Source organism: Heterodontus francisci, chromosome 6 (assembly GCF_036365525.1).
Source record: "Heterodontus francisci isolate sHetFra1 chromosome 6, sHetFra1.hap1, whole genome shotgun sequence".
Lineage (NCBI taxonomy): Eukaryota > Metazoa > Chordata > Chondrichthyes > Heterodontiformes > Heterodontidae > Heterodontus > Heterodontus francisci.
The window spans coordinates 9,908,645-9,935,508 of record NC_090376.1 but is presented as its reverse complement, the minus strand read 5'-3'; the positions used below and the strand labels follow the sequence as shown (position 1 = coordinate 9,935,508).

Below are 26,864 nucleotides of genomic sequence, written 5' to 3'. Positions count from 1 at the left end.
TGCAGACCAGGCCAGCATTTATTGCCCATCCCTAATTGCCCTTGAACCGAGTGGCTTGCTGGGCCATTTCAAGGGCATGTTAGAGTCAACCACATTGCTGTGGATCTGGAGTCACAGATCCACAGCAATGTGCTCTGGAAGAAGTAAGCGAAGAGGACACTGGCTTTGAGAAGGACATGGAGATCCAATGCATTGCGCTGGGAAGAGTTTGGACTTTTAATGGCAAGAATACTTTTTTTGATGAGAACACTAATGCATAACTATAGTGTGGGTTTCTGAGTGTTACTAAGTTAAAAGGAAATACTTTTATTTATTGTAATAGAGACCAAGGCCAGCTCGGGTCTGCAAATGAAACCCGACCCGAGCCCGACAGAACCACATCTGACCTTGAGCCCGACCAGTCTTTTTCCCGCGTCTGACCCAACTATCAGTTAACCTACCTTCCTTTTTCACTTTGTTGCTGATCTGCACAAGCTTAAAGTAACTAACAAAACCACCTTTCTCGTCCAAAAATTACATCAACATTGGAACCACTTAACTGAGGTTGCGATAGTGTCCGAGCCGAGCCGAGCCCGATGCCAGACCTGGAAGTGTGACCTGACCCGAACCAGACACGTCGTCAGATCCCGTAGGGTTCGGGTCGGGTAGCCGGCCTTTAGTTCATATTTCTTGTTTAAAGTTAATCGTCTCTTCTGAGCTCATAAGACCATCAACTTGAATGCATTAAAATACTTCAGATATAAGCAAACTGCTAAAATAGTTGGGCTATTCAAAGGCAGCTAACCTTATTGCACAATGTCTTCTAAGTGTTAGAAAAAGAATGACTTTGCTTGCCAAACCAAGAAACATGGTCAATTTTATGCTTTCTTACTCTCCAGTAGGAGACATCTTTGGATGTATGGCTATCCCAGCATTCGGATGGGTAATGACAGGTCTCAATTAAACTTCCTAGTTTTAATAGAGGGCTTTCTCTACCTTATAAATTCTAAGATGACATCCACCTCCATTGCAGTGTCTTGGTTATCTCACTGCCAGAAAGAGAAACTTGCATATCCCACAGGCAGGCAGGCAGATTGCAGAGAAAAATATACAGATAAAGGCATAAACAGGGCATGGAGATACGTTAAGAATTAGTAATTTTGGTTGTCCCTGCAGCTTGAGTAGGAAACCTGAAATATACTCCTAGGCAGTAGTAATTATTAATACCACTCTTTATTGGAAACAGGATGTGGCCCAGAATTCATTTTCAAGACAGGTTTACTCTCCTCCTGCTGCTCCGTACCTTCTGAAAAGATAGGGAAGCACTTGGCCACATACCTCTGGTATCTTGGTGAAGCTTAGTCACATTTGTGTTTTTAGGTGGGAATAGATGGTTGAGATGCACTGTAAAACTCTCTGATTGGCTGAGTGTTGGCATCCCACACAAAGACAGCTGCTCAGTCAAACTGGATCCGATTGTTTGGCTGAATGGCAGAGTTTAGATAATGAACTGAATCTCTCTCACGCTACTCTTCATCAGTCTTCTCCCTCACGATCTTCAAATATGCTTTGTGCAATGCCCTAAGCCAAAGTCGTTCCAAATCAAACAGCACATTTCTCCTCCAAGAGAGATACGTTTAATACAGAGCAAGGTCTCCATACTTAGACATCTGAACCATGCTGGCTCAGATCTTTATTCAAACTGAGTATTTGGTAGTCATTTTTTGGTAAAGGGTTTTTACAGAAACTATGTTGTTTTAGTTTCCTGTTCCGTGGTCGACAGAACTTCAAAATGGAGATAAAAACTCAGTACTTTATACATTGTTACAAAAGTGCCTCTGTGTTTTGTTGAATATATTGTTTGAGGATTCATTTTGAAAGATTGAAGTGCTAAACTTTGGAGTTTTCAAAAAGAGTTAGGTAAAGGCCACTTTAAAAAACAGTCCCTGGAAATGCTTTTTAAAAGGGTCACTGAGAGACCTTGCAAGAAAACAAGCCTTTCTGGGAAACCACCTGACTTATAGCTCAATAAACAGAGAACTTCGGACACCCGGAGAAGTTGTTTACAAAGAAATGACAGGTCAAGATTGATGGAGGTCAAAAGGCTGACTTCCTGTTGTTTTTCACTTTTGAATTGTTTTGGATTGAATTGTATAAAAAGGGAGAGAACTTCCCAGGAGAAAAGAGAATTCCCAAGGAAGGAGAGAAGGCCGTAACCCAGTTCAGATTTCCAGCACCTCTCTTAAAAAAAAACCCCAGAGAAGTCCACTGTATCAACTCATCTCATCTCCTGTCTTTGAAGAAAAGCCTGCTAAATTAATTCCGAATGCCACCTGAAAAGGACTGTTCTGAAAGATCCCGGTGACCCGTCTACGTGTACTGTGAGACCAGACTGTATGCAGGTTTTTGGAACACAACGTATCTCATTTGCTGTTTCTTCAAGAATGAGCAAGTATTCAGCCCAAGTGTTCTTTTCTGTCTGTAATAGAGCTCTAAAAACAAAAATTCCTTTATTTTTCTGGTTAACCAATACTCTGTGTGTGTAGGGCTAAGGTAAAAAGGGAAGTTTCATATTTAAATCTTTATGTTTACTGGTTAAGACTTGTTTTATAATACAAACATACGAATTAGGAGCAGGAGTAGGCCACTCGGCCCTTCGAGCCTTCTCCGCCATTCAAGAAGTTCATGGCTGAACTGATTACTCCACATTTCCACCTACCCTCGATAATCTTTCACCCCTTGCTCAAGAATCTATCTACCTCTGCCTTAAAAATATTCAAAGACTCTGCTTCCACCGCCTTTAGAGGAAGAGAATTCCAAAGACTCATGACCTTCAGAGAAAAATTTCTCCTCATCTCGGTGTTAAATGGGCGACCATTTATTTTTAAACAGTGACTCCAAGTTCTAGATTCTCCCACAGGGAGAAACATCCTTTCCACATCCACCCTGTCAAGACCCTTCAGGATCTTGTATGTTTCAATCAAGTCACTTCTTACTCTTCTAAATTCCAGTGGATACAAGCCTAGCCTGTCCAACCTTTCCTCATACGACAGCCCGCCCATTCCAGGTATTAGTCCAGTAAACCACCTCTGTACTGCTTCTAAAGCATTTACATCCTTCTTTAAATAAGGAGACCAGCACTGTACACAGTACTCCAGATGTAGTCTCACCAATGCCCTGTATAGCTGAAGCATAACCTCCCTACTTTTGTATTCAATTCCCCCCTTCACGATAAACGATAACATTCTATTAGCTTTCCTAATTACGTGCTGTACCTGCATACTAACCTTTTGTGATTCATGCACTAGAACACCCAGATCCCTCGGCATCTCAGAGCTCCGCAATCTCTCACCATTTAGATAATATGCTTCTTTTTTATTCTTCCTGCCAAAGTGGACAATTTCTCACTTTCCCATATTATACTCCATTTGCCAGGTCTTTGCCCACTCACTTAACCTATCTATATCCTTTTGCAGCCTTCTTATGTTCTCTTCACAACTTATTTTACTACCTATTTTTGTGTCACCAGCAAATTTAGCAACCATACCTTTGGTTCCTTCATCTAAGTCATTTATATAAATTGTAAAAAGTTGAGGCCCCAGCAAAGATCCCTGTGGCACACCACTTGTTACATCTTGCCAAACAGAAAATGACCCATTTATGCCTACTCTGTTTCCTGTTAGCTAACCAATCTCCTATCCATGACAATATGTTAACCCCTACACCAGGAGCTTTTATTTTCTGCAATAACCTTTGATGTGGCACTTCATCAAATGCCTTCTGGAAATCTAAGTACAATACATCCACCAGTTCCCCTTTATTCACAGCACATGTAACTCCTTCAAAGAACTCCAATACATGGGTTAAACATGATTTGTCTTTCACAAAACCATGTTGACTCTGCCTGATTACCTTGAATTTTTCTAAATGCCCTACTATAAAGTCTTCAATAATAGCTTCTAACATTTTCCCCAAGATAGATGTTAAGCTAACCGGCCTGTAGTTTCCTGCTTTCCTTTTCCCTCCCTTTTCAAATATTTGCTATTTTCCAATCTAACAGAACCTTCCTCAAATCTAGGGAATTTTGGAAAATTAAAACAAACGCATCAACTATCTCACTAGCCACTTCTTTTAACACCCTATGATGAAGTCCATCAGGACCCGGGGACCTGCCAGCCTGCAGCTCCAACAATTTGTTCAGTACCACTTCCCTGCTGATTGTAATTTTCTTGAGTACAAGAGTCAGAGTCGTACAGCATAGAAACAGGCCCTTCGGCCCACCGCGTCCATGCCGACCATAATGCCCATCTACACTAATCCCACCTGCCTGCATTAATTCCATATCCCTCTATGCCTTTCTCATTCAAGTACTTATCCATATGTCTCTTGAATGTCACTACTGTTCCTGCCTCCACCACCTCCTCAGGCAGCTCATTCCAGATACCCACTATTCTTTGTGTGAAAAATTTACCCCTTTGATCCCCTTTAAACCTCCTCCCTGTCAACTTAAATCAATGCCCTCTAGTTTTAGTCACCCCCTACCACGGGAAACAGACTTTGGATATCTGCCCTATCTATGCCTCTCATAATTTTATATACCTCTATCAGGTCCCCTCTCAGCCTCCTTCGCTCCAGGGAAAACAGACCCTATCCAATCTCTCTTTATAACGGGCAACATCCTTGTGAATCTTTTGTGCACCCTCTCTAGCTTAATCACATCTTTCCTGTAGTGCGGTGACCAGAACTGCACACAGTACTCCAAATGCGGCCTAACCAACGTTATGTACAACTGTAACACAACATCCCAACTCTTGTACTCAATGCCTCGGCCGACAAAGGCAAGCATGCCATATGCCTTCTTCACCGCCCTGTCTACTTGCGTTGCCACTTTCAAGGAACTATGTACTTGCACCCCAAGGTCTCTCTGCTCAACAACACTCCCCAGGGCCCTGCCATTCACTGTATACATCCTGCCCTGGTTTAACTTCCCAAAATGCATCACTTCACACTTGTCTGTGTTAAATTCCATTTGCCACTCCCTTGCCCACTTTTCCAGTTGATCTATATCCTGTTGTCACCTTAGACAACCTTCTTCACTGCCCACTATACCACCAATTTTGGTGTCATCTGCAAACTTACTAATCATGCCCCTTACATTCACATCGAAGTCATTAATATATATGACAAACAACAGAGGGCCCAGCACCGATCCCTGCGGCACACCACTGGTCACCAGCCTCCAATCTGAAAAACAATCCTTCACTACCACACTCTGCCTCTTATCACCAAGCCAATTTTGTATCCAATTGGCTAGCTCACCCTGGATCCCATGTGCTCGAACCTTCCGGACCAGCCTACCATGCGGGACCTTGCCAAAGGCCTTGCTAAAGTCCATGTAGACAACATCCATCGCCCTGGCCTCGTCAATCCTCTTGGTCATCTTCTCAAAAAATTTACTCAAATTCGTGAGACATGATTTCTCACGCACAAAGCCATGCTGACTGTCCCTAATCAGACCATGCCTTTCCAGATGCATATAAATCCTGTCTCTCAGAATCCCTTCCAATAACTTTTCCACCACTGATGTAAGGCTCACTGGCCTGTAGCTCCCTGGCTTCTCCCTGCTGCCCTTCTTAAATAAAGGCACAACATTAGCTATCCTCCAGTCTTCTGGTACCTAACCCGTGGCTAACGATGGCACAAAAATCTCTGCCAGGGCCCCAGCAATCTCCTCCCTTGCTTCCCATAGCATCCTAGGATACATCTGGTCAGGCCCTGGGGAATTATCCACCTTAATGCGTTTTAAAACTTCCAACACCTCGCTCCTTTCCATTTCCTGACGTACAGCTAATACTGGGATGTTACTTGTATCCTCAATAGTGAAGACCAATGCAAAATATCTGTTCAATTCATCTGCCATCTCCTTATTAACCACTATTAATTTCCCAGACTCACTTACTATATGACCAACACTCACTTTGTTAACTTTTCTTTTTAAAATATCTATAGAAACTCTTACTATCGGTCTTTATATTTCGAGCTAGCTTTCTCTCGTACCCTAATTTTACCTTATCAATCTTTCAGTCATTCATTGCTGTTTTTTAATATTCTGCCCACTCTTCTGACCTGCCTCCCATCTTTGCGCAATTATAGGCTTTTTCTTTATGTTTGATACTTTCTTTCAGCGTTTTAGTTAACCACAGATGGTGGGTCCCACTCTTGGAATTTTTCTTTCTCGTTGAATTGCATCTATTCTGTGTATTCTGAAATATCCCCTTAAATGTCTACCACTGCATCCCTATTGACCTATCCCTCAACCTGATTTGTCAGTTCACTTTAGCTAGCTCTGCTTTCATGCCCTCATAATTGCCCTTATTTAAGTTTAAAATACTGGTCTTGGACCCACTCTTCTCTCCCTCAAACTGAATGTAAAATTCAATCATATTATGATCACTGCTACCTAGGGGCGCCTTAACTATGAGGTCGTTAATTAATCCTATCTCGTTGCACAATACCAGGTCTAGTATAGCCTGCTCTCCGGTTGGCTCCAGAATGTGTTGTTCCAAGAAATTATCCAAAAACATTCTATGTACTCCTCATCTAGGCTACCTCTGCCCATCTGATTTTTCCAGTCTATATGTAGGTTAAAATCCCCCTAATAATCGCAGTGCCTTTCTGACAAGCTGCCATTATTTCTTCCTTTGTACCCTGTCCTACAGTGTGGTTAATGTTAGGTGGCCTGTACACCACTCCCACAAGTGACTTTTTGCCTTTATGATTTCTCATCTCTACCCAAACTGCTTCTACATCCTGATCTCCTGAACTTAGGTCATCCCTCTCTACTGCACTAATGGCATCATTAATTAACAGAGCTACCCCTCCACCTTTTCCTAGCTTCCTGTCCCTCCTAAATGTCATGTACCCTTCAATATTCAGGTCCCAATCTATGTCATCCTGCAGCCATGTCTCTGTAATGGCTATCAGATCGTACTTATTTAGTTCTATTTGTGCTCTCAGTTCATTTGTTTTGTTTTGAATGCTAAGTGCATTCAGATACTTGTATTATTTTGTAACCTTCAGCCTTATCTGTTGATTTACTCTTAGATTTATACACACTGTCCTTTACTGTCACAGTCTGTTCACCATTTCCCATATTAATAACTTTCTCTCTTGCCTTGTCCCTACTCCTTGATTTACCATATCTTCCCAAATTTGATCCCTTGCTCCCACTTTACAGTTTAAAACCGTCTCTACTTCCCTAGTTGTGCAGCTCGCTAGAACACTGGCCTCAGCACAGTTCAGGTGTAGACCGTTCCAACAGTACAACCACCACTTTCCCTAGTACTGGTGCCAATGCCCCACGAACCGGAACCCATTTCTATAATACCAGTCTTTGAGCCTCGCATTAATTTCTCTAAACTTATTTTCCCTATGCCAATCTGCATGCGGCTCAGGTACTAATCCAGAGATTATTACCTTTGAGGTTCTGCTTCTTAATTTGGCACTTAGTTCCTCATACTGACTATGCAGAACCTCTTTCCTTATCCTGCCTATGTTATTGGTACCTACATGGACCACAACGACTGGATCTTCCCCCTCCCACTGTAAGTTCCTTTCTAGCCCTATGCAGATGTCCCCAACCTTGGCACTGGACAGGCAACACAACCCTCTGGACTCTCGCTCTTTGCTGCAGAGAAGAGTGTCAATCCCTCTAAATATACTGTCCCCTACTACCATAACATTCCTTTTTTCTCCCTCCAGTTGAATGGCTTCCTGCACCATGGTGTTATGGTCAGGTTGCTCATCAACCCTGCAGCCCTAACTCTCATCCAAAGAAGCTGAAAGAACCTGAAACCTGTTCGACAATAGCAAAGTCCATTTAACTTTCCCCCTCCCTGATGTTCACACCATGCACACTTGAATTGTGTAGTTTGCCCTCCCAAATGTGGGCTCTGTCTTGAATATTTTACTCTGTGTAACACTAGAGTGGAGTACTGGTAGGTCACAGGTCTGCAATGGTAGTAAATGCAATCTGAGGTGATAAAACATGAAGAAAAAAATTACACAGAGCCTTTCATGTCCTTAGGGACATTGCAAAACGCACTACACACAAAAGTGTCTTCACTGTTGTAATGTAGGCAATGCTCAGCAAATTTATGCACAGCAAGCTCCAGGGAGAGACATGACAAGTTTTTTTTAATTCTTCAGTTCATGGGATGTGTTCACTTGCAAGGCCAGCAAATATTGCTCTTCCCACCGCCTTCTTGAATCACTGCAGTCCGTGTGGTATAAGTATACCAACAGTCAAGCGAGTTCCAGGATTTTGACCCAATGACAGTGAAGGAATGGCAATATGTTTCCAAGTTAGGATGGTGTGTTACTTAGAGGGGAACTTGCAGGTGGTGTTCCCATGCATCTGCTTCCCTTGTCCTTCTAGGTGGTAGAGGTCATGGGCTTTAAAGAAAACAGAGGAGGAATAAATGGGTCATTCTCGCGCTGGCAGGCTGTGACTAGTAGGATACTGCAAGGATCAGTGCTTGGGCCCCAGCTGTTCACAATATATATATCAATGATCTGGATGTGAGGACCAAATGAAATATTTCCAAGTTCGAGATGACACAAAACTAGGTGGGAATGTGTGTTGTGAGGAAGATGCAAAACAGTTTCAAGGGGATTTGGACAGACTTACTAAGTGGGCAAGAAAGTGGCAGATGGAATATAATGTGAAAGAATGTGAGGTTATCCATTTTGGTAGGAGGAACAGATGTGCAGAGCATTTCTTAAATGGTGAGAGATTAGAAAGTGTAGATGCATGACGGGACCTGGGTATGCTCGCCAATAAATCACTGAAAGTTAACATGCAGACGCAGCAAACAATCAGGAAGGCTAATGGTATGTTGGCTTTTATCGCAAGAGGATTTGAGTACATGAGTAGTGAAGTCTTCCTTTAAATGTATAGAACCTTGGTTAGACTGCACCTGGAGCAGTGTGTGCAGTTTTGGTCACCTTACCGTGGGAAGGATATTATTGCCATACAGGGAGTGCAACGAAGGTTCACCAGACTTGTTCCCAGTGTGGCGTGGCTGTCCTATGAAGAAGCATTGGGGAAACTGGGTCCGTATTCTCCAGAGTTTCAAAGAATGAGAGGTGATCTCATTGAAACCTACAAAATACTTGAAGGGGTAGACAGGGTAGATGCAGTTAAGATGTTTCCCCTGGTTGTGGAGTCTAGAACCAGGGGATACAATTTCAAAATAAGGGGGAAGCCACATAGGACAGAGATGAGGAGAAATTTCTTTACTCAGAGGGTTGTGAACCTTTGGAATTCTTGTGTCATCTGCGAACTTGGAAATATTACATGCGCTCTCCACATCCAAATCATTGATATATGTTGTGAACAGCTGGGGCCCCAAGTACTGATCCTTGCAGTACCCTACTAGTCACAGCCTGTCAACACGAGACACGCAGAGGGCTGTGAATCTTTGGAATTCTTTACCTGAGGGCTGTGGAAGCTCAGTCATTGAATATGTTTAAAGTAGAGATTAACTGATTTCTAAATACCAATGACATAAAGCGATATGGGGATAGTGTGGGAAAAAGGCACTGAAGTGGATGATCAGCCATGATCGCATTGAATGGCGGAGCAGTCTCGATCGGCTGAATGGCCTACTCCTGCTCCTATGCTATTGAAAGAGCCTTGGTTGCATCTTGTTGATGGTACACACTGCAGCCATGGTGCACTGGTGGTGGAGGCATTGAATGTTTTGGCAATGTTGACAGAGATTCAAATCGGCCAAGTCACTGGGAGAACTCCCCTGTTCTCCAAAATAGTGCTATTGGGCCTTGTATGTCCACCTGCGAGGGCAGATGAGGCCTCCTCGGTTTTATGTGTCCTCCAAAATACAGCACCTCCGAAATTGCAGCACTCCCTCAGTATTGGGTGTGTCAGCCTAGATTTTGTGCTCAAGTCTCTTGGCGTGAGACTTGATCCTCCAATCTTCTGACCTGGAGGCGAGTGTGCTACTCATTGAGTCAAGGCTGACACCATTAACAGTATTACACAAGAAGCATTGTTGGTGCAATAATAAAACTTATTGGGTTTTGTGTTTTATATTTCCTCATTGCACACAGATATGCATAATGCTAAATAATCTTTGTAAGATAGCTGCACACATTTCCAGATTGCATTTTTATGAGATACTACACGGAAGCCGATTTATTTGAACCCCATCACTGTTATTTAAGTACAGACTGGGGCATTAAACACCAATCTGTTCATTTTATGTAACCAAGTCGTGAAATTGGAATCAAATGTTTAAGACAATATCTTGGCTTTCTGAAAGCAGTTTTACAATGGCACTTTAGAAAGTGTTATACAGAGAAACTCAAGATAAGGCAACTTGATGGAGTTAGAGCACAAATGGTTATTACCAAAGTGGTACTGTAGGGTTGAGCCAATTTCGCCATAAAAATTCTCAACCTCAGCCAAGGTGCCAGATGGGAAGATACCAAGAGCAACCCTACCTTTTGGAAGGGGGTGGGGGAAGAGAAAAAGGGAAGCTGTAGGCAAAATTAATTCTGGGCAAAACTCCTTCAGCTGAGTAGTATTAACAAATACTGCTGCCTGGGAGCAGGTTTCAGGTTTCTTACTTAGCCATAGTGGGAAAACAGAAAAGAAATATTGCGATACTTAAAAAAAAAATTCTTTCATGGGACGCAAGTGTCCCTGGCAAGGCCAGCATTTGTTACCGATCCCTAATTGCATTCGAGAAGGTGGTGGTGAGCCGCCACCTTGAACCACTGCAGTCCATCTGGTTTAAGTACATCCACAGAACAGCTGGGAGGGCAGTTCCAAGTTTTTTGTTCAATGATAGTGAAGGAATGGCGATATAGTTCCAAGTCAGGATGCTGTGTGGATTGGAGGGGAACTTGCAGGTGGTGGTGTTCCTGTGTGTCTGCTGCCCTTGCTCTTCTAGATGGTAGAGGTCGCAGGTTTGGAAGGTGCAGTCAAAGGAGACTTTGCAAGTTGCTACAGTGCATCTTGTAGATGGTACACACTACTGCCACTGTGCACTTATGGTGGAGGGAGTGAATGTTTAAGGTGGTAGATGGGGTGCCAGTCAAGCAGGCTGCTTTGTCCTGGATGGTGCCAAGCTTCTTGAGTTGCTGGAGCTGCATCCGGGCAAGTGGAAAGTATTCCGTAACACTCCGACTTGTACCATGTTGATGGTGGACAGGCTTTGGGGAGTCAGGTGGTGAGTTACTTGCTGCAGGATTCCTAGCCTCTGACCTGCTCTTGTAGCTACAGCATTTATATGGCTACTCCAGTTCAGTTTCTGGTCAATGGTAACCCCCAGGACATTGATAGTGGGGGATTCAGCAATGGTAATGCCGTTGAATGTCGAGGAGAGATGGTTAGATTCTCTTTTGTTGGAGATGGTCATTGCCTTGCACTTGTGTGGCATTAATGTCACTTGCCACTTATCAGAAGCCTGAATGTTGTCTAGGTTTTGTTGCATGCGGGCAGACTGCTTTAGTATCTGAGGAGTCACGGATGGTATGGAACACTTTACAATCATCAGCGAACATCGCCACTTCTGACTTTATAAGGGAGTAAAAGTTATTGATGAAGTAGCTGATGGTTGAGCCTAGGACACAGCCTTCAGGAACACCTGCAGTGATGCCCTGGAGCTCAGATGATTGGCCTCCAACAACCACAACCATCTGCCTTTGTGCTAGGTCTGACTCCAACCAGTGAAGGGTTTTTGACCCTGATTCTCAGGCTTCAATTTTGCTATGGCTCCTTGATGCCACACTTGGTAAAATGTTGCTTTGATGTCAAGGGCAGTCATTCTCACTTCACCTCTGGAATTCAGCTCGTGTCCAAGGCTGTAAATGAGGTCTGCAGCTGAGTACCCTGGTGGAACCCATCTGAGCATCGGAGAGCAGGTTATTACTAAAGTAAGTTGTGCTTCATAGCTACATTGATGACCCCTTCCACTTGGCTGCTGATTGAGTAGACTGATGGGGTGCTAATTGACTAGATTGGATTTGTCCTGCTTTTTGTTGGCACGACTTACCTGGCCAATTTACCACATTGTCGGATGGATGCCAGTGTTGTAGCTGTACTGGAACAGCTTGGCTAAGGGTGCAGTGAGTTCTGGAGCACAAGTCTTCAGTGCTACAGCTGGGATATTGTCAGGGTCCAAAGCCTTCACCCAAAAAAAGCAATAAAACCAACAAAAACTCCCTTCTAGTAAGAACAAGGTGCAACAGTAGAGGAGACTTTGAGAATGGTCTTACACAGGAAACATTTCTCCCTTAAAAATTCAGCAGGAAGCTACTCTAGCAGTGTGCAGTACACTGATCATTCATTCCTGATCTTACTGGAATCTTGCTGTGCACAAAGTAGCTACTGTGCTTATCTACACAACAGTCTGTGCACTTCAAAGTAAATCACTGTATGTGAAATGCTTTGAGATGTTTGATGGAACGCTTTTTCACGCCTCTCAATGCAAGGCTTTCTGACATTCAGATATACATTTTTCAATCCTGCATCTGGCAGTTCCCCTACCTATTTAAATAAATATTGACAGAACACGCTTACACAGTTGGGGAAGTATTATTGAGAGAATGATGCATTGTGCACTTAAAAATGTGCTCTGTATCACAGCACACCCTGTATTAGTCCGTATTTTATTAGTAAAAGATTAACGCATTCCATTCAACTCTTTTAAAGGAGACGACAGCAATATGGACACAGGAACGTGAAGAATGAGCAAAGGTCATTCAGTTCATCGCTCCAGTAGAAGACAGAGAGAAGCAGAGGTGAATCCTGTGACTGCTACGGGACGAGCTGGAAGACCATGTCAGAGAGAGAGTTAGGACAGATGGAAAATTGAGACCCGAGTTTGGAGTGAATGGCAGAGGAAAAAGGCCATATTTGCTCCCTGAACAACTCCAAGCACTCCACCTGCCCACATGACCCACAACATACATACAAATCAAGGCTCTGTGAAGCAACTGCTCCGTATCACTGGAATAGACAACTAGATAAGGCGAAATATTAACTATCACGGAGAGTTAAAATTGCATAGAGTTTTACCATCAAAAGAACAGACATTTGGCCTAATAGTTTTATGCCAGTTTATGTTTGACATGAGTCCCCTCCCACCTTACTTCATCTCACCCCTTCTCGTCCTTTTTCCCTCATGAACTTACCGAGCTTCCCCTTAATAGCATCTACATGAATATCAGGGGAGATAAATTAGGAATAAGGAGGGAATTTAAAGCAGAGCTTTTCTACGCAAAGGGTAATGGCGCTGTGTAGTAAGTTATATGAGAAGATCACTGAATTGAATGGTTTAAATGGGTTCAACAGATACGGGAGGGTACACAGGTGAGCAACAATAGGTGTTTTTAAGTCTAAGGAAGATGAACTTGCTTTTTAGCAAAATGAATATTTTAAAATGGCTCAACTGAACATTTCCAAGATTATTGGGGAAAATTGACTAAACTGCTCACAATGAAGAGGAGTTCAAATAGCAGGTTAGGAGTAAGAAGATAAGTTATATGTAGACCTTTTCAGTAAAAGGCTAATAGAGTTGTTCAATATGTAACAAGGGGCAACCACTGAAACAACCAGCACAGAGAAACAATTTGTTGTCTTTGTGAAGGAAGAAGGAATTAAAAAAAAACATTTGTTGGTCGTATTGACCATTTACTGATTCTATAATTGTTCTGTTCTCTTGCCCACAGATTTTGATATTACATGTGCCAAACTGATTCAACAGTTAACCTGATCCACAACATGACTTAATTGCAAGAACTAAATACTTACCATCTCACCATTAGCCCTTGTTCCAGGAAATTTTTCAGGTTAGGCAGTGTCTGCCGGAGATCTGGTGTCGACAGGCCATGCTGGTATCTTAGCTGTAAATGCAAACACAAGGTTTATTATTTTCCTATTGCTTTAATCTTCAAACATCGCATTTTTCCAATTGCGATCAAATGAAGGTCATGCACAGAGGCATTAACAGACTGCTTTTCACCTGAAACCCCCTCCCAGTGCATTGTTACACTACTACAAGGCTTTGCTGTAGATTAAGGGTTAGCAACAGACATATCACAAACACAAAAAAGACTGAACCATTCATACCTTTCTCAATGAACTGCGTATTCAAAGTTTTGTTTTATTTCACAGCAGGAATTAAAATGATACATTCCATATGCTGCAATTGCAACCCTAACATGAACACAGTATGGAACAGTCTACAAGTCAGAGGAAGCTGCAAGCAAACTTACAGAACTCTGGTCAGACCGTACCTCGAGCATGGTGTCCAGTGCTGGTCCGAAGAAGGGTCACTGACCCGAAACGTTAACTCTGCTTCTCTTTCCACAGATACTGCCAGACCTGCTGAGTGGTTCCAGCATTTCTTGTTTTTATTTCAGATTTCCAGCATCTGCAGTATTTTGCTTTTATTTTAGTGTTTAATTCACTACCACTTCTCTTCCAGGAATGCCTACCTTGAAGTAGTTCTGCTCTTCCCTCCGACGGGATTTTAGTTTGTCTCTTTTACCTTGTTCACCTTCACAGTCTGACACAGTCATACTCACGGAATCATACCTTACAGACAATGTCCCAGACACTGCAATCACTATCCCTGGGTATAGGTGGGACAGGACATACCCAGCAGAGGTGGCAGGACAGTGGTCTACAGTAGGGAGAGAGTTGCCCTGGGAGACCTCAACATCGACTCTGGACCCCATGAAGTCTCACGGAATCAAGTCAAACATGGGCAAGGTAACCTCCTACTGATGCCCACCTACCGCCCTCCCTCAGCTGATGAGTCAGTACTCCTCCATGTTGAACACCATTTGGAGGAAACACTGAGGGTAGCAAGGGCACAAAATGTACTCTGGGTGGGGGACTTCAATGTCCATCACCAAGAGTGGCTCGGTAGCACCACTACTGACCGAGTTGGCTGAGTACTAAAGGGCATAGCTGCTAAACTGGGAACCAACACGAGGGAAAAACATACTTGACCTTGTCCTCACCAATCTCCCTGCCGCAGATGCTTCTGTCCATGACTGTATTGGTAAGAGTGACCACCGCACAGTCGTTGTGGAGACGAAGTCCCGCCTTCACATTGAGGATACCCTCCTTCATGTTGTGTGGCACTATCGCCATGCTAAATGATAGATTTCAAACAGATCTAGCAATGCAAAACTGGGTATCCATGAGGCGCTGTGGGCCTCATGGCCTGGCATATCCCCCACTCTACCATTACCATCAAGCCAGGAGAATAACCCTGGGTCAATGAAGAGTGCAGCAGGGCATGCCAGGAGCAGCACCAGGCATACCTCAAAATGAGGTGTCAACTTGGTGAAGCTACAACCCAGGACTACTTGCGTGCCAAACTGCTTAAGCAGCATGCGATAGACAGAGCTAAGCGATCCCATAATCAACGGATCAGATCTAAGCTCTGCAGTCCTGCCACATGCAGTTGTGAATGGCGGTGGACAATTAAACAACTAACTGGAGGAGGTGGCTCCACAAATATCCCCATCCTCAATGATGGGGGAGCCTAGCACATCAGTGCGAAAAGTAAGGCAGAAGCATTTTCAACAATCTTCAGCCATAAGTGCCGAGTTGATGATCCATCTCGGCCCCCTCCTGAAGTCCCCAGCATTACAGATGCCAGACTTCAGCCAATTCGATTCACTCTGCGTAATATCAAGAAATGACTGAAGGCACTGGATACTGCAAAGGCTATGGGTCCTGACAATATCCCAGCAATAGTACTGAAGACCTGTGCTCCAGAACTTGTCACACGCCTAGCAAAGCTGTTCCCGTACAGCTACAACATTGGCATCTACCCTGCAATGTGGAAAATTGTCCAGCTATGTCCTGTACACAAAAAGCAGGACAAGTCCAACCCGACCAATTACTGCCCCATCAGTCTACTTTCATTCATCAGTAAAGTGATGGAAGGTATCAACAGTGCCACCAAGCAGCACTTGCTTAGCAATAAACTTCTCAGTGGCGCTCAGTTTGGGTTCTGCTAGGGCCACTCAGCTCCTGACCTCATTACAGCCTTGGTTCAAACATGGACAAAAGAGCTGAACTCCAGAGGTGAGGTGAGAGCGACTGCCCTTGACATCAAGGCAGCATTTGACTGAGTATGCCATCAAGGAGCCCTAGCAAAACTGAGGTCAATGGGAATCAGGGTGAAAACACTCTGCTGGTTGGAGTCATAACTAGCGCAAAGGAAGATGGCTGTGTTTGTTGGAGGTCAATCATCTGAGCTCCAGGACATCACTGCAGGAGCTCCTCAGGGTAGTGTCCTAGGCCCAACCATCTTCAGCTGCTTCATCAATGACCTTTCTTCAATCATAAGGTCAGAAGTGGGGATGTTGGCTGATGAATGAACAATGTTCAGCACCATCTGAGACACCTCAGATACTTTAGCAGCTGATGTCCATATGCAGCAAGACCATGACAACATCCAGGCTTGGGCTGATAAGTGGCAAGTAACATTTGCACCACACAAGTGCCAGGCAATAACCATCTCCAACACGAGAGAATCTAACCATTTCCCGTTGACATTCAATGGCATTACCATCGCTGAATCCCCCACTATCAACATCCTAGGGGCTACCATTGACCAGAAACTTAACTGGGGCGGCACAGTGGCGCAGTGGTTAGCACCGCAGCCTCACAGCTCCAGGGACCCGGGTTCGATTCCGGGTACTGCCTGTGTGGAGTTTGCAAGTTCTCCCTGTGTCTGCGTGGGTTTTCTCCGGGTGCTCCGGTTTCCTCCCACAAGCCAAAAGACTTGCAGGTTGATAGGTAAATTGGCCATTATAAATTGTCACTAGTATAGGTAGGTGGTAGGGAAATATAGGGACAGGTCGGAATGTTTGGTAGGAATATGGGATTAATGTAGGATTAGTATAAATGGGTGGTTGATGTTCGGCACAGACTCGGTGGGCCGAAGGGCCTGTTTCAGTGCTGTATCTCTAATATTAATACTATGGCTACAAGAGCAGGTCAGAGGCTAGGAATCCTGCAGCGAGTAACTCACCTCATGACTGCCCAGTGCCTGTCCACCATCTACAAGGCACAAGTCAGGAGTGTGATGGAATACTCTCCACTTGCCTGGATGGGTGCAGCTCCAACAACACTCAAGAAGCTCGACACCATCCAGAACAAAGCAGCCCGCTTGATTGGCACACCATCCACAAACATTCACTCCGTCCACCACCGACGACCAGTGGCAGCAGTGTGTACCATCTACAAGATGCACTGCAGCAATGCACCGAGGCTCCTCAGACAGCACTTTCCAAACCCGCAACCTCTACCACCTTGAAGGACGAGAGCAGCAGATGCATGGGAACATCACCACCTGCAAGTTCCCGTCCAAGTCACACATCATCCTGACTTGGAACTATATCTCCGTTCCTTCACTGTCGCTGGGTCAAAATCCTGGATCTCCCTTCCTAACAGCACTGTGGGTGTACCTACCTCACATGGACTGCAGCAGTTCAAGAAGGCAGCTCACCACCACTTTCTCAAGGTCAATTAATGCTGGCAAAGCCAGTGACGCCCACATCCCATGAATGAAAGAATAAAAAAAAAAATCTACTATCTCTCACTGTGCAGCACCCTCACCTGAGTCAGAATCATAGTCCTCATCCAGAATTTAAATGCACAATCCAGGCCATCACTCAAGTACAAGGCAACTTCAACCAACACCAAGAAACAGATTAGCCGATCAATTAACTTGATGTTGTTGTGGTACCTTGCTGTGTGAAAATCAGCTACTGTACTTGTCTACATAACAAGTGACTACAATTCAAAGTGATTCAGTGGCTGTAAAAGTGCTCTGGGACATCCTGAGGACGTTGATGCAAGTTTGTTGGTTCATTTGTAGTAGGTTATTCATGGCCATTTTTGAAGTTACTTTCTGCAGCAGTGTTAAAAACCAGGCTTCAGGCAATGCTATTCTGTAAATGGTATCTGGAGATGCCAAACTGATGACTCAGTCCACCTTCCTACACAGAAACAGCACGTCTGCTTAGGAACTTTCACCAATAGCCAAAGCGGAATCAGCAACACATCTCAGGTGCAGTAAATACTAGCAGTGTTTTGGTAAAGGTACACTCTGCACCACAGGGCTGCCTTCCATTTATCACAGCTCTTCATATACTAATGCATAGTTTATGACTCCCTTAATAACTGCTCTAAAAAAAAAATTTGTCTCTTCCAGTAACTTGTCTCTCCTTGTAATGCACTTATCTTATGACTCCCAAAGGCAATATGATTGTGAGTAGCTTTTGTATTGGAGTTATTTTAAACTAAAATAATTCAACCTTTTGGCAAGTAAAGATATGTACTTTCAGAGTCAAAGTCTTCAAAATGTCCGTTGAGTAATAAAAGTTGGATAATATACATGTGCTACATCTCCACTTTGTAAGTTTCAGAGCCAAAGCAGTTAAAACAGCCGAACATCTGCAACCTGGCTAAATAATTTTATAAAGACAAGCTGCATCGCTGTTACAAATCCTACGTCAGCAGTTTGGTTACATTCGTTACAAAGCTCGAAAGTCAAGTTAGAGCAGGCTAGCCATAGATACAAGGGGAACAGGTGCTGCTATACCGAAGGATTTGATTAAACACTTTGGTCGGAAATTAAGCACCGCCCCCCCAACCCCGCGAGCAGGCTAGGTGGTGTTTTGGGGGGTGTAAAATTATGTGGGAGGTGGCGGGTGCCGTGTCCATTACTTACCCGCTCCCACTGCTATTTAATCAGTGGCGAGGGAGGTGGCAAATGCCGGCCCGTCCAAGCCAATTGAGGCCCTTAAGTGGCCAATTAATTGCCACTTAATACCATCAGCGGATGAGCACTTCAGCCCGGGGAGGCCGCCCTATAATACTTGGCAGCCTTCATGTGTGCTGGGAAGGGGGCCCTGCTGATTGCACCCCGTGCCCCATGGAGAGCCCCCCCGAGCAGCATGGGCTACTCCCTTGCCCTGCTCTGACCCACAGCCCCCCCCAACCCCTACCCAATTGGCCCCAGCAAGGTCAGACCCCCACTTACCTCTGAAGGGTGATGTATATTGTATCTCTTGCTGGGTGCAGTCCCAGCAGTGGTCACTGCTCCTGGTGGCACTGCTGGGCCTAAAAAGCTGCCGGGCCTCTGACTGGTCAGTGCTCTTGGAGGCGGGACTTCCTGCCTCAAAGGGGCAGAAGCCCCGACCAAGGCTAATTAAGGGCCTGGGCCATGCAAAATAGCAGCGTGGCTTCCAGGCGTGGCAGAGGCAGGCTCTCCCCTGACTGTTCAGTCGGTGGGCAGGGCCACCAGCTCAATATTAAATTCCTGCCTTGGTTTTAAGTTGTGCAAAAGTTGATAATGAATACATTCACTGACCACTGCGACTGTGTGCAAGGCTTCAAATCAGAGCAAAATTAAAAAGACCTGTTGAAACCTTGAGATTAAAAAGAAAGCATGCTTTTGGAAATCTGAAAAACAATTAACTGTGCATCAATTGCAAGCATGGTCCCACCTTCACTGGCTTCAGTGTGGCATTTGAGAGTGGTCCAAAGCAAAATAGTTGTCTGGATTGTTACAAAAAGTAACAGGATTGTAACCAAAGTTATGTGGTGAAATTGATGCATTGCAGGATCATTGATGTTACAGGATCTAGGTGTGCTAGCATCTGCAGCAATTAAAGCTTCTGAGCAATGTCTGATGTCTAAAGCAGTGATTCTCAAACTTTTTTTCTTCAAGGACCCCTTTTTCAAACAGATGAGTAATCATGGAAACCCACACCACCTAAATTCTTCTTTGGCCTCCTTGTTTCGAGAGACAATGGGTAAGTGCCTACAAGTGGTCAATGGAGTGGCTATAAAGGCCAATTCCAGAGTGACAGATTCTTCCACAGGTGCTGCAGATAAAATTGGTTGTCGGGGCTGTTACACAGTTGGCTCTCCCCTTGCGCTTCTGTCTTTTTTCCTGCCAACTGCTAAGTCTCTTCGACTTGCCACTCTTTAGCCCCGCCTTTATGGCTGCCCGCCAGCTCTGGCGATCACTGGCAACTGACTCCCACGACTTGTGGTCAATGTCACAGGACATCATTTCGCTTTTACAGACGTCTTTAAAGCGGAGACATGGACGGCCGGTGGGTCTGATACCAGTGACGAGCTCGCTGTACAATGAGTCCTTGGGGATCCTGCCATCTTCCATGCGGCTCACGTGGCCAAGCCGTCTCAAGCGCTGCTGGCTCAATAGGGTGTATATGCTGAGGATGTTGGCCGCCTCGAGGACTTCTGCGTTGGATACAGTCCTGCCACCTGATGCCAAGGATTCTCTGGAGGCAGCGACGATGCAATGAGTTGAGACATCATCTTGGCTGACATACGTTGTCCAGGCCTTGCTGCCGTAGAGCAAGGTACTGAGGATACAGGCTAGAAACACTCGGACTTTTGTGTTCTGTGTCAGTGCACCATTTTCCCACACCGTCTTGGCCAGTCTGGGCAGAGCAGTGGAAGCCGTTCCCCATGCGCTTGTTGATTTCTGCATCGAGAGACAGGTTACCGGTGATAGTTGAGCCTAGGCAGGTGAACTCTTGAGCCATTTCCAGAGCGTGGTTGCCGATATGGACGGATGGAGCATTTCTGACGTCCTGTCCCATGATGTTTGTCTTCTTGAGGCTGATGGTTAGGCCAAATTTGTTGCAGGCAGCCGCAATCCTGTCGATGAGTCTCTGCAGGCACTCTTCAGTGTGAGATGTTAATGCATCATCGTCAGCAAAGAGGAGTTCCCTGATGAAGACTTTCCGTACTTTGGTCTTCGCTCTAAGACGGGCAAGGTTGAACAACCCGTTATCTGATCTTGTGCGGAGGAAAATTCCTTCTTAAGACTTGAACGCATTTGAGAGCAGCAGTGAGAAGATGATCGCAAACAGTGTAGGTGCGAGAACACAGCCCTGTTTCACACCACTCAGGATAGGAAAGGGTCTGATGAGGCACCTCTATGCTGAATTGTGCCTTTCATATTGTCATGGAATGAGGTGATGATACTCAATAGCTTTGGAGGACATCCCATCTTTGCTAGTAGTCTGAAGAGACCATGTCTGCTGACGAGGTCAAATGTTTTGGTGAGATCTATGAAAGCAATGTAGAGGGGCATCTGTTGTTGGCGACATTTCTCCTGTAGATGGCGAATAGAGAACAGCATGTCAATGGTCGATCTCTGCTCAAAAGCCGCACTCTGCCTCAGGGTAGACACGCTCAGCCAGCTTCTGGAGTCTGTTTAAAACGACTCAAGCAAAGACTTGCCCCACTATGCTGACCAGGGAGATTCCACGGTAGTTGTTGCAATCACTGCGTTCAGCCTTGTTCTTACAGAGGGTGATGGTATTGGCATCGTGCATGTCCTGTGGTACTGCTCCCTCATCCCAGCACAGGCAAAGCAGTTCATGAAGTGCTGAGAGTATAGCAGGCTTGGCACTCTTGATTATTTCAGGGGTAATGCCATCCTTTCCAGGGGCTTTCCCACTGACTAGAGAATCAATGACATCACTGAGTTCTGATTTTGTTGGCTGTTCGTCCAGCTCATCCATGACTGGCAGAGACTGGGCTGCATTGAGGGCGGTATCAGTGACAACATTTTCCCTGGAGTACAGTTCTAGGTCGCGCTCCATCCAGAGGTCCATTTGCTTACGTTGGTCAGTGATTGTAACCCCTGATTCAGACTTGAATGGGGGGCGATCTTCTTGATGGTTGGCCCAAAAGCTCTCTTAATGCCATCATACATTCCTCTGATGTTTCCGGTGTCGGAGGCCAGCTGAATACGACTGCACAGGTGTTGCCAGTAGTCATTTGCACCGCGCCTGGCTGGTCTTTGTGCAGCGCTTCTGGGTACTTTAAGTGCTACGGATGTTAACTCGCTGGGGGCTTTCTTGTAGTTCATCAGTGCAGTGCGCTTAGCAGCTATGAGAGGTTCCAGCTCTTCAAAGTGAGATTGAAACCAGTCTGCATTCTGCTTCTCACCTTTGCCAAAGGTGGTCATTGCTGAGTCATGGATGGCATCTCTGATGTGGGCCCACTTTGTCTCTACATCCCTTGCAGCAGTGTTTTGAAGGGCTTTTTCAAGTGAATTTAGAAACTTATCTAACAGCTGTGGGTAATAGGTTTTGCTAACGTTGATGTGCGGGCGGCCCTTCTGCTTGGAGTGATGTAGCTTTTCTGGTTTGAGACTAAATTTGCTGCACACCAGGAAGTGGTCGGTGTCACAGTCCGCACTGTGGAAGCTGCGTGTGATTTGGACACTGTTTACAGAGGCTCGCCTTGTGACGAGGAGGTCCAGCTGGTGTCAACGATGTGATCTTGGGTGCTCCCATGAAACCTGGTGATAGGGTTTAGTATGAAAGAACGAGTTGGTGATGCAGAGGTTGTGATAGGTACACAACTCCAGCAGTCTCTGTCCATTCTCATTCATCCTTCCAATGCCATAGCGCCCAAGGCAGGAGGGCCATGAGTCATGGTCGGCCCCAACCCTTGTGTTAAAGACCCCCAGCAGGAACAAATGTTCGGTATTTGGTATGCTAATGATATTATGGAGTTCCTCGCAGAACTGGTCTTTACATTCAGGTGGGGAGCTGAGCTTTGGAGCATAGATGCTGAGTAGGTATACTGGACCAGAGGCAGTGAGCAGTCGGATGGACAGTATGCGTTCCGAGCCATTTGAAGGTGGCTCTATCATGCTGAGCAAAGTGTTTCTGATGGCGAAGCCCACTCCATGCTGTCTTGGTTCTTCAGGATCCCTACCCTGCCAGTAGAAGGTGTAGTCTTGTTCTCTTAGAGATCCGCTCGCAGGGAGGCGTGTCTCCTGAAGTGCTGCAATGTTCACATTGAGTTTACTGAACTCATTGTTAATGATGGCGGTCTTCCGAGAGTCGTTGATTTGTGCAAGGTCTTCCGACAGGCCAGGATACATAGTTCTGACGTTCCAAAGAACAAAGGGCTGGTACCATCTTTCCTTTTTTTGTCGCGCTGTCTGGTGCGGTGTTACAGTCCACTTGTCGGGCAATGACCCTGAGCTCCAAGCACCCATTGAAGCAGGTGGACTGTGGTGGGACAGAACCTTTCTGACTGGGGGCTGTCTGGTTTGAAGCGGGCGATAGCTGTCCAGTGAGATGCGATGACCTCTCCCACCGACAAAGGCAGCCCATGGCACCCAATCACTAGGCCAATTGAGCTGGACGCATAACCCCTAAGTGCTGCCTTCCGTGTTGTTTTGGTCGCTGTGAGATGACTATGGAGTGACCTTTCCACGCCTGGGCAGAATGTACAGAGGTTGTGAGTTGCCCAAGGCCAAAACCCCCCTTCTCAGCCTTCCTAGTGCGGTCCAAAGGAGTGCAGAGCACGAAGTTTGGCACCGGTATGTCTGCAGGAACTGCCGGAAATATGCCAAAGGTGGCACATGATCGCCTTCGGGTTTCCACTCCGGATTTTGTGTTGGGGTTAACTCCCTTAGCCTTGGTCTCTCCCGAGTCGCCCACAAGGCGGTGGGGTTGTTAGCTCCTGTCCCTGAGCAGGGGCCAAACAAGTAAACTGTGCGATTTCATGGAGAGGGGGGGGTGGGGGGGGGGGGGGGAGAAAGAGGGTGGAGGTGGTGCGGGGGAGAAAGGGGGTGGAGGGGGTGTGTGAGGTGGTGAGAGTGGGGGGAGTAGGGGAGGTTGGTGGGGGTCGCGACTCTGGTGAGCGGGCCAGCCCACAGCCTGCACGGCCTCGTCGATGTCGGCGTCCTCCAGGCTGACGCTGCATTTGTGGTCGCCATCCAGCTCACGTCGGAGCTTCTTTCCCAGCTGTGACGGCGGAAGGGCGACCGAGGCCGGATTGAGGCCCTGAGCCTCGACTTATAATATATAATACTCATAATACAAAAGTGATCCATGTCAGATACAGGAGAAATGCCGTGAACAACAGATGCCCCTCTACATTGCTTTCATTGATCTCACCAAAGCCTTTGACCTCGTCAGCAGACGTGGTCTCTTCAGACTACTAGAAAAGATCGGATGTCCACCAAAGCTACTAAGTATCATCACCTCATTCCATGACAATATGAAAGGCACAATTCAACATGGTGGCTCCTCATCAGAGCCCTTTCCTATCCTGAGTGGTGTGAAACAGGGCTGTGTTCTCGCACCCACACTTTTTGGGATTTTCTTCTCCCTGCTGCTTTCACATGCGTTCAAATCCTCTGAAGAAGGAATTTTCCTCCACACAAGATCAGGGGGCAGGTTGTTCAACCTTGCCCGTCTAAGAGCGAAGTCCAAAGTACGGAAAGTCCTCATCAGAGAACTCCTCTTTGCTGACGATGCTGCTTTAACATCTCACACTGAAGAATGCCTGCAGAGTCTCATCGACAGGTTTGCGTCTGCCTGCAATGAATTTGGCCTAACCATCAGCCTCAAGAAGACAAACATCATGGGGCAGGATGTCAGAAATGCTCCATCCATCAATATTGGCGACCACGCTCTGGAAGTGGTTCAAGAGTTCACCTACCTAGGCTCAACTATCACCAGTAACCTGTCTCTAGATGCAGAAATCAACAAGCGCATGGGTAAGGCTTCCACTGCTATGTTCAGACTGGCCAAGAGAGTGTGGGGAAAATGGCGCACTGACACGGAACACAAAAGTCCGAGTGTATCAGGCCTGTGTCCTCAGTACCTTGCTCTACGGCAGCGAGGCCTGGACAACGTATGCCAGCCAAGAGCGACGTCTCAATTCATTCCATCTTCGCTGCCTTTGGAGAATACTTGGCATCAGGTGGCAGGACTATATCTCCAACACAGAAGTCCTTGAAGCGGCCAACATCCCCAGCTTATACACACTACTGAGTCAGCGGCGCTTGAGATGGCTTGGCCATGTGAGCCGCATGGAAGATGGCAGGATCCCCAAAGACACATTGTACAGTGAGCTCGCCACTGGTATCAGACCCACCGGCCGTCCATGTCTCCGTTATAAAGACGTCTGCAAACGCGACATGAAATCGTGTGACATTGATCACAAGTCGTGGGAGTCAGTTGCCAGCATTCGCCAGAGCTGGCGGGCAGCCATAAAGACAGGGCTAAATTGTGGCGAGTCGAAGAGACTTAGTAGTTGGCAGGAAAAAAGACAGAGGCGCAAGGGGAGAGCCAACTGTGCAACAGCCCCAACAAACAAATTTCTCTGCAGCACCTGTGGAAGAGCCTGTCACTCCAGAATTGGCCTTTATAGCCACTCCAGGCGCTGCTTCACAAACCACTGACCACCTCCAGGCGCGTATCCATTGTCTCTCGAGATAAGGAGGCCCAAAAGATCCATGTAAAGAGTGTTTGAATAATGCTTTTAAGAAAACAGGTATCAGTGAGATGGGTGTGCATGCTTCTCACTGCAGAGTTTGTCTATCCTTGGCAGAAGCCCTGAGAGAGTAGGAGCACAGGGACAGCAGTGCTTGGAGACACCACTAGAGGAGCAAGGGGAGAGCAGGAGCCCAAGTGAGTAGAACTCTCCTCAGACTGTTGCTCACTCACTTTCTCTTGACCAAGGTGCCCTGGGAGGTCGTCCCCCGGAAGGTATCCGCAGACCTCAGTTTGAGAATCACTATTCCAAAGGACTCCAAAGCACAATTCAAGAGCAAGCTAAGCTGTAAGGGTCCCAGGCCATATTACCAGCACCACTGTGTTTAGTAGTTTCAGCAGTGGCTTACTTCAGTCTTTAACATACACAATAAATGGAGCCCAATATACAACATGACTGTATTAAGCACACAAAGTTCCCCAGCACAAATGCATTGCACCATGGAGTGTCTAGATGTGTAACTGCTGTGTTTGATTCTCAGCTGAGTTCTAAACCCCATAAGCCAGTCCTTCACCATGATCTCTGCAACCCTACCTAGGTCCAACCTTGTCTCATCTTCACTGCTGCTAAAAACCGCATCTGCAGGGTACGGTAACACGGTTATGTTACTGGACAAGTAATCCAAAGGCCTGGACTAACGATCCAGAGACACAAGTTCAAATCCTACCATGGCAGCTGGGAAACCTAAATTCAAGTAACTGAATACATCTGAAACTAAAAAGCTACCATCAGTAATGGTGCCTATGAAACTACTAGACTGGACTGAGGGCGGCACAGTGGCGCAGTGGTTAGCACCGCAGCCTCACAGCTCCAGGGACCCGGGTTCGCTTCTGGGTACTGCCTGTGTGGAGTTTGCAAGTTCTCCCTGTGTCTGTGTGGGTTTTCTCCGGGTGCTCCGGTTTCCTCCCACAAGCCAAAAGACTTGCAGGTTGATAGGTAAATTGGCCATTATAAATTGTCACCAGTATAGGTAGGTGGTAGGGAAATATAGGGACAGGTGGGGATGTTTCTTAGGAATATGGGATTAGTGTAGGATTAGTATAAATGGGTGGTTGATGTTCGGCACAGACTCGGTGGGCCGAAGGGCCTGTTTCAGTGCTGTATATCTAATCTAATCTAATCTACTGTAGAAACATAATAGGTTCACTGATGTCCTTTAGGGAAGGAAATCTGCCATCCTGACTTGATCTGGCCGACATATGACTTCAGACCCACAACAATGTGGTTGACTCTTAACTGCCCTCTGTCTAAGCAATCTGCTCAGTTGTATTCAAGAAAGGCAAATCTTCCTGAGAACAATTAGGGATGGGCAATAAATGCTGGCCTTACCAGCGATGCTCATATTCCATGAATGAATTAGAAAAAACATGTAATAACAACAGAAAATGCTGGAAATACTTGAGGCAGTTTCATGTACCGTGTAGCTGATATTCCCCATCCTTCCCTCCCCTCTGTCTGGCAGCATGTGTGGAGG

At 45.8% G+C, this 26,864-nt stretch overlaps 1 protein-coding gene across 1 annotated transcript in view; it reads right to left on the bottom strand.

The window, feature by feature from the left end:
- Positions 1-26,864, bottom strand: part of uvrag (UV radiation resistance associated gene) — a 381,920-nt gene that overhangs the window by 10,416 nt on the left and 344,640 nt on the right. Inside the window, 1 exon segment of the mRNA XM_068033092.1 lies at positions 13,820-13,911. Coding sequence (XP_067889193.1) covers positions 13,820-13,911 — 92 coding nt within the window.